This window comes from Ananas comosus, linkage group 20, assembly GCF_001540865.1.
Source record: "Ananas comosus cultivar F153 linkage group 20, ASM154086v1, whole genome shotgun sequence".
Classification (NCBI taxonomy): Eukaryota; Viridiplantae; Streptophyta; class Magnoliopsida; order Poales; family Bromeliaceae; genus Ananas; species Ananas comosus.
This window is the reverse complement of record NC_033640.1, coordinates 10,480,370-10,494,860: the sequence shown is the minus strand read 5'-3', so window position 1 is coordinate 10,494,860 and position 14,491 is coordinate 10,480,370. Positions and strand designations below refer to the sequence as shown.

At 38.7% G+C, this 14,491-nt stretch overlaps 2 protein-coding genes across 6 annotated transcripts; one reads left to right on the top strand and one right to left on the bottom strand.

The window, feature by feature from the left end:
• Positions 57-6,896, top strand: LOC109725848 (MLO-like protein 13). 5 transcript variants are annotated; one of them, XM_020255243.1, is made up of 14 exons: positions 57-401; positions 1,565-1,622; positions 2,286-2,497; positions 2,941-3,057; positions 3,496-3,556; positions 3,628-3,716; positions 4,023-4,097; positions 4,169-4,257; positions 4,360-4,409; positions 5,140-5,180; positions 5,377-5,583; positions 5,661-5,728; positions 5,832-5,892; positions 6,289-6,896. In XM_020255243.1, exons 1-14 carry the CDS (start codon positions 249-251, stop codon positions 6,586-6,588), a joined length of 1,581 nt encoding a protein of 526 aa, XP_020110832.1. In that variant the 5' UTR covers positions 57-248; the 3' UTR covers positions 6,589-6,896. The 5 variants fall into 5 exon arrangements, with proteins under 5 accessions (XP_020110832.1, XP_020110831.1, XP_020110834.1 ...); XM_020255242.1 differs by having other exon boundaries at positions 3,628-3,728; XM_020255245.1 differs by having other exon boundaries at positions 3,628-3,728; positions 5,377-5,587; positions 6,289-6,443.
• LOC109725673 (chloride channel protein CLC-f-like) lies at positions 8,106-14,182 on the bottom strand. The gene is made up of 9 exons (XM_020254949.1): positions 13,550-14,182; positions 12,710-13,112; positions 12,041-12,235; positions 11,293-11,747; positions 10,736-10,840; positions 10,143-10,376; positions 9,519-9,761; positions 8,939-9,168; positions 8,106-8,544 (listed from the first exon to the last, which is right to left on the bottom strand). The coding sequence occupies exons 1-9, from the start codon at positions 13,949-13,951 to the stop codon at positions 8,469-8,471; spliced, it is 2,343 nt and encodes a 780-aa protein (XP_020110538.1). The 5' UTR covers positions 13,952-14,182; the 3' UTR covers positions 8,106-8,468.

Below are 14,491 nucleotides of genomic sequence, written 5' to 3'. Positions count from 1 at the left end.
AAGTCGTAGTACTTCACTCCATTTCCTGTCGACGATAGCGACGACGAAGAGGGAGAGAGCCCCATCGCTCCCTCACAACCCCACCTCCCCTTCGCCACAAACCACAAACCCTAACCCTCTATCCCCCTCTCCCCTCGATCGCTTTCTCTTCCACCTTGTGCGATGGCGATTCCGATGGAGATGGGGGGAGGAGGAGCTCCTTATATTTCTAGGTTTTCGCTCGGAATCGGAGGAATCGGTGGGTTGCAATGGCTTCTTCTTCTTCCTCTACTACTACTACTACTACTACGGACGTTTTGGAGGGTTTGGAGTACACGACCACGTTGGTGGTGGCCGTGGTTTGCACCGTCATTGTGGTCATATCTCTCTTTGTTGAGCGATTCCTCCATTACCTCGGAAAGGTTATGCTCAACGTTGCCTCCTTTATCTATCTGTATCATTGTATTGCCTTTTCATTTACTTCTATAACGAAATAAGCCCCTGGACTTTTTGAGCATAAATGAATGGCCATGTACCTTTTTTTTATATAATTCAATGTTTCAACTATTTGACTTTAATCTAAAATGCAACAGAGACTTTAATCTAAAATGCAACAGAGAATTAAGTTTTCCTCAAATTCCTTTTACTTCGTGGTATGTGTTACGGCTATTACTGAACTGTTCTGTTTTCTATCGTATCCATCTTTTACATAACATGGTATCAGAGTTAGTCCTAAAACCCCTCCGATTCAAGAGACTCAAGTTTAATTTTCACAATTGCCATATTATGGCATCTAATCTTATTTGTATTCCGTTGTCTTTCTGGATATCTCTCTTGTCAGTGCATATGGCATGGTTCATTAGATCTCCACCACGCACATTAGAAAAGATGTTATATATATATATATATATATATATATATATATATAGTGTGAGGCTACTATGCTTTTGGAAGCACAGAGCCTTCCGTGCTTCTAGATCGTTTTCGATGTTGCGACTTTCGAATCGTCGATCGGCTCCGTTAAACTTGATCTAGAGTATTTGAAGTACTTAGAAAATAAACTTTATGATTTTTCGATATCATTTGCCTAGTGATCGAAGGGGGCTCAAAATTAATAATTTTAATGGCTGTAGTGAGCCGTTTGCAAGTTTAACAATGTAGAAATATCCAAATCACGTGAAATTTTGATAAAATTTTTTTTATACTATATAAAACAAGATCAATATCTTTGATCTAAAATTTTAATGTCATATTATCACGTTTTGTAAGATTTTTATTTTCAGCCATTGATTTTGAGCCCCTTCGTTCACTAGGCAAATAATATCGAAAAATTGTATAATTTATTTTCTAGGTACTTCAAATACTCATATCAAGTTTAACGGAGCCGATCGACGATTCAAAAGTCGCAACATGAAAAACGACTTGGAAGCACGAAAGGCTCCGTGCTTCCAGAAGCATAGTAGCCTCACTCTCTCTCTCTATATATATAATGTCCTCTAGATGTTTTCACATGCAGTAAAAGTTTGATGTGTTATGTCTGTATAGTTGGGAATTGATTTTGGCTGATTTTTTTTTTTTTTTTCAGTTTCTGAAGACTAAAAATCAGGAGTCACTTTTCGAGGCTCTACAGAGGGTCAAAGAAGGTTATGCCGACAATTTTCTTGCCCGGTTACTTAAGATATCTTTTACTGCTTTCTGGTAGTGGTATTTGTTCCTTTGGCAGTTAATTATGATTGTATTCTTGGTCATGCTCATAGCAAATTGTCAATGTGTTGTCATATAACTTGAACAGGTATTGTTTTATCACCTTGCTCAAGAATTATTTATGTTTGCTTCTATAGTTCAACACTCTCTTAAGTCTACATGTTAAGGTATTGATAGAGCATAACCATTTGCTTATCTTGTCTGGTTCATCTTAAGGCCATCACCGTCTCTATCTAATCCTATCATCTAAATTGCTGATTTTAAACGGCTGCTCAGAGTTACTAGTGTGTCCATGCATCTAGTCCCAGTTGTGATTTACCAGTCTTTTATGTGGCCTTTCGTTATTCTTTTCACATGACCCACTGTAACTTTCTGCAGCAAAATGCCCAGTTTGGGGAGTAGTTATATTTGGAGTTGCTACTTGTTAGTAAAATTTAAGATCTTTACTTAGCCAGCTTTACTTAGCCGGCCTACCAACTTTCTTTAACCATCTTTATCTGCCATTAAAACGACCACTCTACCATCTTCTCTTCTGTTCTGTAGGCTGTTTGTAATTAAAGAAAAGCCATTACTGATTGAAAATCTTTCATGCTTACATGCAGAGCTAATGCTTCTCGGGTTCATATCTCTTCTGTTGGCTGTCTTTCAAAATCGAATAAGCCACTTTTGCATCCGGACTAGTCTTTTGCTCCACATGCTTCCTTGCAAAGTGGTGGATGGAACTGCCCCTGCATATGAGTTTCATCGTGGGTATTCGAGGAATGTGCGGGGGCTTCTGTCTGAGGCTTCTGCAGCCGATACTTGCACAAGCAGGGTTAATTTGAAAACAAACTTATTTCTTTGATTCTTTCTAAAGGAGAATAGTAGAATAAAGAAGCTAAGCAAAGTGATCTCTCATGATATTAGCACTTATATAATGCATATGGTAATGCAAATTATATTACTCATCTGTCTTGTGGATTCATAGTCGAAGCTCTATGCAACATATACGGGACATTTGATGCCCTTTTGGAATTTTAAGAAATGAGAAATGCCATGGTTTCTTAATTAAATGGTGATAACCATATTCAAGCTTGGAAATTTCACTTTTTATATGTAGTTGAGCACTATCAATACGATAAAATGTAGAATATGAACTTGCCAAAACTTTATCTTATCTTGGTATTTAATGTTAAATAATGCTACAATATTTGACAAACTAATTTATACGGGATTTATGATGATCTGATTAAGTAGCTTTGATCTGTTATATTTCAGGGTAAAGTACCCTTGCTGTCATTAGAAGCACTACATCAACTGCACATCTTCATCTTTGTTCTTGCTGTTGTCCATGTTGTGTTCTGTGCCAGTACAATGGTTCTAGGAGGGGTGAAGGTAAGCTTAGGCCTTGTTTGGTACTTCATCCTTTGTTTATTTTTATTATCATTATTTTTTCATAAATTGTATGTGATTGAATGTGCCTGCTAATGGACTTCTCTGTCCCTATTATTGTTGGTTAGCTTGCAATGTGCCATGGTCAAACACCAAACAGTGTCTTCTTAGAAAATGTAAATTAGAAGCAAAAATTTTACTACCTGGTTTTTTGGTTTCTTTTCCCAGACAAAACCTCTAGGTGTATAGCTTGCAACCAACCAATCCGCCATCTATGGGCTCATTTAATCACACAGAATTTGAATTAAGTGTAAAAAATAAATAACTAAAGCAGTACCAAACGAGGCTTTAAATCTTCATTTACTTTCTCATTATCAGGCTGGGAGTGAACAATAAGTCCTTCACTATAGGATCATATTAACATCTTTGCACTTTGTGTAGATTAGGCAGTGGAAACAATGGGAGGACGAAATAAGGAAAGACATCTCAGAGCAAGAAAACTGTAAGGTTTCTGCTCCATCTTTGCAATTGCAGAAGTTTGTAGTAGGCACTTATTGACATTTTCTTCTCCAGCATCTACCAATGAGCAGATGACAAGCGTCCATTCTCACCATGAGTTTGTTAAGGAGCATACCGTGGGATTCTGGACGAAGTCAGTTTTCGTAAGTTGGATGGTAAGGTATTAAATGCTAAATCAGATGTAACATGTTTAAATGCTATGATGGCATTCTAGATGTTCTTTCTTATTCCTATTGCTATTATTCCTTCGATGGACATACTCTTTCCACTAACTGGTGAATAGTGCTAAACAGACTTTGCTAGTAAAGTATCATACGCCATTCACAGCTTAATAGAACCTCTCTGATTGTTATTTCCTGACAATGTTATGAAGAACAGCAACAAACATGGATGTTCCTACGATAATCTGAAATTCTGAATGCTCTGAATTTTTGTATTGTTGGTTGCAGAGGTCATTCTTCAAGCAATTTTACGGCTCTGTTACCAAATCAGATTATCAAGCTCTAAGATCAGGATTTGTAATGGTAATATTTAGAAAGGCATGTTTTGTTGTTTTAATCTAGAATGAAATTCATATTACTTGTCATACTACCAGAGACACTGTTGTACCAATCCAACCTTTGATTTCCATAAGTACATGATGCGTACACTTGAAGATGATTTCAGGACTGTTGTTGGTATAAGGTAGATAATCTCAGGAGACTTTGGTTTTAATTATTGAATGCTTATCATGTTCTTATCCCTCTCATTTTTCCTCCACCTCACTGTACAACTTTCTCCATGCAGCTGGTACCTCTGGCTTTTTGTTGTTATTTTCCTGTTGCTCAATGTGAATGGTAGGTTGAAATTGATTAAATACCTATTTTCTGCTAGTTCATATTTAATATGCAGCCCTTATGTGAACTGTGAGTGCCTGCTAATCTATTTCCTTCTGTATATCCCTATCATTTTTCTCTACAGTGAGAGCATTGCCATGATCAGAGAAATATGTTTGTGGTTGACTAGAAAAACCTAAGAAATATGTTTGTGGTTGACTAGAAAAACCTAAGAAATATGTTTGTGGTTGACTAGAGAAACCTAAGTTATTCATGTTGTTTTAGATTGGTTATTGGATTGTCCAATTCTGGTGTTTGTTATGAAAAAGGTGTAGTGCAGATAAAAGAACCAGCATTGAATACATTATAATGTTCTGTTACTTCTGTTATTGAAATCATTTCATCATTTTTCGTGAAGTCCTAGGGGTTTTCATCTAGAATGCAGTATGGACTATGGGTTAAACATTTTGGGGGGAGTACATTAATACAATTTATAGAAATTATGTCCCATTGGTTGCTCTTTCCGTCATCTATGTTCCAGTAAAATTATGTGCTTAACTATTTAACTGTAACTTAATAGATTGAAATTAACTGAAGATCCATGTGATCATGTACATATTTTGTATGCACTCCTATGTTTGCATACATGTATATGGACAAACATAGACATACACAGGCATATGACCATCATAGTAAACTTAGAAAATGCCTACTCATTTTGTTTATTATTTGACTATTTTTTTTGTTTCAGGGTGGCACACTTATTTCTGGTTATCTTTCTTGCCGCTAATTGTAAGTGGACAGCCATTGCATTAACTCCAACACTTACATGATATTTGGTAGCTAAGAGATCATACTTGTAGCTTTTTTTCAAGATCTGTGAATATTGAACTCAAAATTCCAGAGCTAAATATACCACTTTTCTCATATTTCTTTTCATTTCCTTTCTATAAAGTTACTTTTAGTGATGTAGAGAACCTTTGTTCAGCTTCTACTCATTGTCGGGACAAAGTTAGAACACATTATCACCTGTTTGGCTCAAGAAGCTGCGAAGCTCAGGGATGGTCAAGAGGCGCCTCGCGTGAAGCCATCCGACCACCATTTCTGGTTTCGTCGCCCCTGCATTGTCCTCTACTTGATCCACTTCATCTTGTTTCAGAACTCATTTGAGATTGCATTTTTCATCTGGCTCTGGGTCCGTAAGTTAAGAAAACAAATTTTCTCATTTGAAAAATGGCCATTTGCTTACAAGCTGATCTTTTGTATTCTCAGAGCACCTATGGTTTCGACTCCTGCATAGTGGAAAAGATTGGTTACATCATCCCCAGACCTATTATTGGGTAATGGCTTATTTGCTTTTCGAAGGATTCAATGTTTTATAAGAATTAATTGTAGTTCCTTATTTAGTTTTTGACTGATTAATGAGATCAACTTCTTTAACAGCATTGTAATTCAAGTTCTCTGCAGCTACAGCACACTTCCACTTTATGCAATCGTTACTCAGGTGAGATTGAAAAGCAATTCAAAATCTCTTCTACGGGCCTAAAAATTTTGTGCTTCTAATGAAATGTTTACATATACATATCACTGCAAAATTTTCTTTTTCTATACTTACTCCTATAAAATCTGAATTTTCTTATATATCCTTCGAAATGTTAGTTTCTTAGTATTATGTGTCCTTCTACTTGCAAAAACACCCCTCATGAATAGACCTTTTCCAATATGAAAGCAACCACGCCTCATGAATGGCATGACATGTAAGAATCTGCACTTTTGAGGAATATATTCATGTAAACTTTTGATTTTATGGGGATTGAAATGTAAATATAAGATCTTGCATGGTTATATATGTGAAAACTCTGTTTCTGATTTATCCATTTCTCTGCTTCTTTGACTGAAGATGGGAGACATGTTTAAACAAGCAATATTCGCTGAGCAACTGCGTTTGATGCTTCATGATTGGGCTGAAGATGCTAGAAAGAGGAAGAGGTCCCAAGTCGGCGTTTCAGCGTTTGTGAATGTATTTAGTCACAAAGCCCAAAGACGAGAAGTTTCGGGAAGCAGAGTTCAGTTGCAGAATGCGACTTCTGAGCAGGTTACGAGCTCCGCGAACACTCTACAGGTCGCTTCCTTGGAGGAGATAGTTCTATCAGCCGAGGAAAGTTCAGAAACAAAAGGCATACGGCAAAATGAAGCATAACTTGGAAGAAGAGGGAGTCTAGAAGCATTTTATGGTCCCTTGCATCAAAGAGCTTTACTCTATGATTACTCTATGAGTTGTATAACATGTATTAGTGCTCGATATCAGCTTCTGCTGGTGTTTCGCTTAATCGACTCAAATTACAAAACAGTGATTAGAATTGCATGAAAGGCATTAAGCCTTTACATTAGAGGCTATATTAGCATTCAGAATTGGATTGGATAAGATATTCTAAGTTTGATAGGATAAGACAAAAAGAGCAATGTCACAAGTAGTAACTCAAATACAATACGTTGGAGTTGCGATTAGCGGGGGGTTTGGGATTGAATGGTGTACATGTGTTTTGGTGCATCCAACTGTGCAATACGCTCACATTCAATCTCAAGTTTATGAAGAACTTGTATAAAACCTGAAGCACGTAGCAGCAAGTCTCAAAAGATATGTAGTTAAAATCAAAGATGTTCCAAATGCAAATATTTCACTAAACATAACACGGCGCCAAGAAAGGATCTCCAAACTTGAGCTTTAAGTAGCAATCTTTTGGCGTAGAACTAACTAATCCAGATATAGACCGATCAATTAAGTGTTTGGGCCGGGGAAAAGCCCATGGACTGTCCAGTAGTCAATAGATTCGGCCCGAATCGCATCGCATCGAGTTTTGGTCCCGTATTGGGCCGGGCTATATTATGATGGGTTGTTTAAAGCTCGGGAGTCCGGTCACCTTCAGTGCGCTCACCCCCTCCACAGCTTCATCTCATTCGCCACAAAATAAATATTTTCGTGGGGTTTTCATCGGAAAACTCCGAGGTTACGTTCACTTCGCGGTGAGCGTATCGCTGGAATGGGTAACAACTAACGAGTGAGAGAGAGTTGCACGAAACCGAAAATAGCCGTTTTAATTTTAAAAATTTTTAATAAAATTTTTAATTTTTATGTGACCTTAAATCAGCCATTTATCTAGTAATATTCTATTCGGCATGAAAATTTTTTATTATAATTGAAAGCTAAGAATGTTGTCGGTTGTCTGAATGTAATAATAATTAGCAATAATTGAACTAGGCCGGAATACTATTAAAAGCACTAATAATTTGGTGCTATTAAGTTTTCTACCCTTAGATTAAAAGATGTGCATTTAGGATGATATAAGCCCTCTAGAATTGAGTGAGTAGTTAATTGAATAGTATAATCGAACGGATAAAAATGATAAAAGATAAATCTAACAGCAAAAAACTTGATAGCATCAAATACTTCGTGCTATCGATAGTATCCCAGCCGGACTCAGCATAATTAGCCTTGAAGTTACGTTTTTTAAATAAAATAAATCATCTCATAAATAAAGCATGCTATGCTATCTTATTAAATCATAAATATTCGAACCTTTCACGGTGCACAAATCAAACTTCTATTTTTTAATTACACAAAAAAAATCTTTATACCAAGTAAATGATCATCACATCCAAACAAGATCTAAATCTATTTAGCAATAATATATTGCCAATGATTCAGACGCATTAAACTCGAAAGGAAGAAAATATAGTAACCCACATAACTTGGATTTTTTTAATTGTAAATGGTACACAAAAAAGAAGAGAAAAGCCGCGGCGTTGTATCAAAGAGTTGATAACCGACACTTCCCTATACATAGTCACCCTGATTCTTTAATTTCTCTGCCCTTTACATATACAGCACAGGGGAAACCATGCGGCATGCTACCGCCAAAAAGATCTACGAAAATATAGACCGAAGACTATTTTGGGAATCCCAACTATATCATCAACCGATGTGTTGAGATCACCTTATAATCAGTATGTATTTTTGAGTAAACTACGTGAAGAGCACCCTTGGATGCGTCATACGTGTCACGTATTATGCGGAATGCTTCAGTGCCCGTTTGCTACTATTTGCTGAAAATCTTCTTTCCTTTGGTAGATGGCCTTCCACCGCTCCACTTCGTCCCTGGGTAAAGATAGGATTTGTCGGAAAAATAGATGAGTATAAATTAGGCAAAAACGTAAAAAGACCAACTCAAGTGAAAGGTATTTGGAATTAGTCTATGATTTGACGCAAATCTGCATAGAATTTGTGAAGGAATACGTTGTAACTAAATGGAATATTCTTCGACTGCGATGGAAACGACTGAATCCTCAGAGAAACCACCAGGAACTTTCATCTAATTGAAACTTTGCTTTCTAGTAAACATTTCCTTTCTACTCTACCCTTTATAGTTCTTGTGCAGTGTATCTCTTTTGTTCATTCAAAGAGTGTGTGTTCAATTAAACGAAAGACTTCACATAACAGCAATCCCAAAAAAGGATTTATATATATATATATTGATAATTGCACTATGTACCTTAGGCAGCGTCCAATTGAATCATAATGAAGAAGAGCGATCAGCCTGCGCTTGCGGTTGTTTCTGCGTCCCCCACGCTTGACTACCGGAAGCTGCTTGATTCCTTTGGCCTCCATAAGCTCTTTTGCCGTGGTTAAATCAGTATCAGGAAAACAGGTCAGCAGTCCCCGCTCACGTCCCCGGTACTCAAAGCCTCGAGTAAGACATGATGATATATGAGACGAGTTTGCCTGCAAAGCCCGATGTCACAAGATTAAGATACTTGGATGCAAATAGAAAGCACAAGTTTGCAGATGACGGTTGGACATTTTAGACCTTGCAGCATAACATATGAGCAATAAGAAATTAGCATCTGATGCTTCTCCATCATGAAAGGGTCAAGAAGAAAGGAGCGAGGTGATGGGAGAAAAGGAAATTGAACCAACAGAGATTGCGAAGGATTTGATTTGATTTGTGTGTGTATTAAACACAAGAAAAATACTATCATCTAACAAACTAATGAAAATAATTCCCAAGATTTGAAAATGCTTCTAAACTCATGAAAGGCAAGAATCTACAATAACAATCATAAATCACATACATCCAAAAGGGGCGAGTCGCCCTTGGGAGAGCGCGATTCTGCCTTGGGAGAGCAAGAGCCCTCTCCGCTCAATTCAAACCCTCTTCGATGAAGGTCACCAAGCGTAACTATTCCTTCAAGAAAATCATCGTGATCCACAACAAGGACACAGCTCTGTTGCATATCATGCATGAGTTTTATGGCTTCCTTCACAGTGAGATTGGGTAGGACTTTAATGTAATTCTTTGACATGGCTTGAGACACCTGAAAAAATCAATAATAAGATAAATCAGGTGTTCTAAAGGCAAAAAGAAAAAAGAAAACATGCAAATATACACTGTAAATATATTTATTTACAAATGCTGCAAAATTTGAAATTTTCATATATGCTCTCGAAAGCCTCATTTCTTTCTTATATAGCTTGTACTTCCCCTCTTGAAAAACTTGTCTAACTGAAAAGGAACTTCCTCTGCGAATTGGATGGCTTCCTAACTTCAGAGGAGGCTTGTTTGTAACTAACTTTTGAAATGGTATATACAAAAATTCAAATTTTACAGAGGTAGATATGTAAATGCACCTAGAAACAAATTAACCTAGGTCAGCTAAAAAGCCATCTAGTAGTGCAGACTGTAGAGGGTGTCAAACCTTTAGATCATCCAAAAGTATTTCTTCATTACAGGTTCCAAGGCGGTGAATATCGTCATGTAAAATACAAAGCTCAAGATCATCTCCATCAGCTCTTCTCCACGCAGCTTCGTTCTTGTCTTCAGTAAATGAAAGTGAAGAATAACCACGCCGAGGGGACCCTATCTCCATTATCTCATTGTCCTTGTGTTGGTTTGCAACAGATGGGACCCATATTGCTAAACCAACTGCCCCCTGCCACCATTTTAAAAAGACAGGTGAAATTTATCGAAAGATGATATTAATGATCAAACAGGAAGCAATCCGGCATTCTTAAGATATGGTTTCTGGCTTGATTTCAGATACATTCACAAGGATCTGCATTTAAACATGAATAATCACTATTACACATGTCAATCAGACTGGTTCATCTACAAAAGTTTTGACTTTTGACTATTTAACAACTCCATTCTTCATAAGAATAGGTAGCTTAAGAATAAGTAGATGAATATGCAACATTATAACTAGTTTTAATGATGCTATTTAGTTGAGCTCCAATCCAATAGGTATACATATCAACAGCTACTAAAAAATGTGCAAGTCTTCATACGTACCATGAGAGGGAGCAAAATTCTGTAATCCTTTGTTAGCTCAAAGAGAAGCAAAACAGATGTTAACGGAACTGAACAAACTGAAGCTAGGGTAGCAGCCATTCCAACCTGCATGGCAAGAAAGTTCGTGTCACTCTGGTGACCATCATTGCCTCATCGAGTCGGAAAAGCTTCAATTGATTAATGGTAAATTGGAACAGCCCTTACTTGAGTTATAGAGTATCTTGAAATGGATAACTGGATTTTAAAATTGTGATTAGTACTAACCTATCATTACTTTTGTTTTCAGAAAATTCCATCAAGTTCTCTCAGAACTTAATCGTTCCCATCCAAAAAGTCCAATGAAGTGCATAACACTCCGACAGTATCCAGAATATTCAGGAAAAGTGTTACTTGAATAGAAAACACTGTAAGATTAGGTAGAAAGATCAAAATATTTTAGGTTCTCAGGTTCCCATTCCAAAATGCGCTATAAATAGGAGGATCTTCCCTACACGGCTACACTTAAGAGAGAGAGAGAGAGAGAGAGAGAGAGAGAGAGAGAGGAGGGTGGAACTTACTAGTGCATAGGCTTGTGGCTGTGCAACAGCAGCATTACCTGGAATCGCTGAATTTATCACTTCAGCAGCTGAACCTCCAAATACAGCGCCAACAGCAGCACCGATCATCAAACTCGGAGCATAAAGACCACCCACAAGACCAGAGCCCTTACAAAGTGCAGTGGCGACAACTTTCGCCCCTGCAAGCTGAGCCAATAGCCAGATTCCAGGAGCAGAAGCACTTTTCCCTGTGTGTAGAATTTCTTCGACATTCGTGAACCCCCAATATAATATTCCGGGATATTTGAGAGCTATTAAACCTGCTCCTAAACCACCTAAAGCAGGGCAAATAACAGCAGGGAGAGCAAATCTCTCCTTTATGTACTCAAAGAACTTCGTGAACCAGATTACTAGCCGAGTGAAAGCCACACTTACAACGCCACAAAGCATTCCTAAGATGAGATACAAGGGTAGTTCTGCAACGGAAAAGATAAACAAATAAAAACACAAATTAGTTCAAGACTTTAAATGGATAAAAGTACAGTATGTTTCATGAGTCTTCAGGAGCAACTTTCTATCACAAACCTGCAATGGATGTACTTCTATCCCTATACACATGTAAATCTAGTAAAAGATTCTATATACAGATAAAGCACCAGGTAAGAAACCTTAAACCACATCACATGGCTAATACCAACATAAATCCATTTAAATATTCGACAACTATCAGTTTGACAACGTCAAGCGGAGTTAGAATAAGATAAAATACCGGCAGCAGATTTTAGTTCATACGTCGGCACAATAAATGCTGGCCTCTCTCCCAGTAAAACATTTGATACAGTTGATGAGATAACAGATGCTAATATTATCATGGCAGTTGTAAATGGCGGTGAGTTTTCTGCTCGAAGAGGTCTCAATACAGTCTCAATAGCAAAGAAGCACCCAGCAACTGCTGCATTAAAACCTGAAGAATAAAATACAACATATGCATCAGATTACTGTCTGACATATTAAACATAAAAAGCAAAGATAGAATTCACTAAGAACAAATGATCATATTTTCTAAGGCTTAAGAATCTAGTCATCTATGAGAAAAGAAAATACACACCTGTTACAACAAGGCCATACTTTCTCAACATCACAGAGTTGTTTGTAAGTGGAAAAGACAATCAAATTGAAGTTGCATTAGAAAACTATAAGTGCACACTCTTCAGCAGAGATTAAAAAAAAATTGCAAAAAATGATATAGCTATAAGAGTGCGTGTCAAATCTCCATCTAGGCAGGCAGAAAACTATTTTTCCTTCTCTCATTGAGGACAATTTTTCATTTTTAAGCAATAAAGAGTTATTCTGTGCACTGTATCTCGGTAATGTGAAAAATCACAATAATCAACCATCAAACTAGTAGACATTACCATATTAATAGGCATTGGCATACCTGAAGCAATTCCAGCAGCTGCACCAGCTGCAACGAGAGCAATCCTTCTCTCTCTATTGTTCTCCATCATCTCAGAACACCCATTGGCACACGATTTGCCAATATCTACACTTGGACCCTCGGGACCTAATGAACAACCTGTTCCTAAGGTCACGGCAGCCTGGATGGCCTTTATCGTCGGGAAAATTGCTGCCAACAGATCAATACTTGACCTCTGAGAAGTTCTCGACTGTCTTATCTGCTCAAATATCTCAAGTAATCCATGCATCATGCCGACGACGACACCGCCTGTCACAGGGATTAACAGTATTCTGTGCCAGGTGTTGGCCAGTCTCTGTAAACGCAGCCAAGCAGCACCCTCGTTTGGAGTGCCAGCCCACGCCCATTCATGTATGACATGCACCTAACAAAACCACGAGTAATAAGTCTCCATGCAGGGAGTCAAGGGGCATTACATAAAACGGGAAAAGTTTCTATCTGTTACCAGCTCACGACTTTTCCATCCAATTCTATGTATAACTACCTCTATCTATTGATAATCCAAATCTGAGCATCACGGGACTATAATTACCTTCATAATTTCGAATACAATCACTAACTATTCCTCCTCGGTGCCCAATTCTAATCCCCAATTCCCCACCCAATCTGTTTACCTTCTATTTATTTGTTCTCAGTTTCAATTGCAAATGGAAAACTAGATGTTCCTACACTTTTAAGCTCTCATCTAAAGATCTAACTACACAAGATTCAATAGGATAAGACATTAAAACAATATATCGATCTGATATTCAAACTGAATTATAAGGAAAGTTAGGTAGAATGAGCAAAGCGTCTCCCCACCCCGCGATTAAATGCCGCAACACAAATCCCAGTGGCGAGGCCGAGGAGGCATCCGATGAGCAGCAGCGCCCACTCCGGCGGCGCCCCGTCGCCGAGCTCCTCCTTCGCCTGCTCCCTCTCCGGCACCGGCGAGCGTCCCCGGTCCAGGTGTCGCCGGCTCAGCGCACGATTCGATAACCCCCGATCCAGATGCCTCAACAGGTCCCCGATCCCGCTCCTCCTCGCGCCCGACGTCGGCGTCCCCGCCATGGACACCACCACCTCCGGCGCCGCCTCCGCCGCCGCAGCCAACGGCGGCGGACGCCTCTCCGGGTCGGGATCGGAGGAGGATGAGGAGGGTGCGGATATCAGGAGGGCCCTGCGATCGTCGTCGTCGTCGACCTCGAGATCGGGCCCCGACATCGGCGCCCTCCGCCGCCGCGAGAAACTCTAGAACCGTAGCATCGCCTTCAGGTGTGCGGGATCGGATCGAAATCCCTCGAGGAGATCTCGGGCGAGGGTTTGGGAAAATCGATCTCCTCGCCGAGTGCGACGAAGAAGGTCAAAATAACAAAAATTTAAATTTAAAATAAAAAAAAAGAGAGCTTCCTCTTTTTTTTAAGTTTACGGTGTTGAGAGAGAGAGAGAGAGAGAGAGAGAGAATAGTGAGGGTGGGGGAAGCGGGAAAGGAGAAAGCGCGTGAGAGAGAGAGAGAGAGAACAGTAATGTTGTGGGCCCCACTAGACAATGTGCCACGTGTCATCCACTAGCATGAGTTGTATCTGTTTTGTGTTTGGCCCAAGCAGCTAACCAAATGTTGAGGTGGGTCTACTGTTTGGTGAACTCGACCTACCACGTCATCAGCAGGCGACGTTTCTTTTTCGTGGTTAACCCTTCCGAAAACTTTATTTTCATGATTTCATCTCAGTCCAAAAAAAAAAAAAAAAAAAAAAAAAAAAAAAA

What these genes read in the sequence shown, in the direction of transcription:
- LOC109725848 (XM_020255242.1), top strand. Translation starts at nt 249, where the DNA reads ATGGCTTCTTCTTCTTCCTCTACTACTACTACTACTACTACGGACGTT. An exon ending in TCTACAGAGGGTCAAAGAAG is followed by an intron (nt 1,623 to 2,285) that starts GTTATGCCGACA and finishes GCTTACATGCAG; the next exon opens with AGCTAATGCTTCTCGGGTTC. An exon ending in CAGTTTTCGTAAGTTGGATG is followed by an intron (nt 3,729 to 4,022) that starts GTAAGGTATTAA and finishes TGTTGGTTGCAG; the next exon opens with AGGTCATTCTTCAAGCAATT.
- LOC109725673 (XM_020254949.1), bottom strand. Translation starts at nt 13,951, where the DNA reads ATGTCGGGGCCCGATCTCGAGGTCGACGACGACGACGATCGCAGGGCC. An exon ending in TGAACTAAAATCTGCTGCCG is followed by an intron (nt 11,748 to 12,040) that starts GTATTTTATCTT and finishes TTTCCGTTGCAG; the next exon opens with AACTACCCTTGTATCTCATC. An exon ending in GAATTTTGCTCCCTCTCATG is followed by an intron (nt 10,377 to 10,735) that starts GTACGTATGAAG and finishes AAATGGTGGCAG; the next exon opens with GGGGCAGTTGGTTTAGCAAT.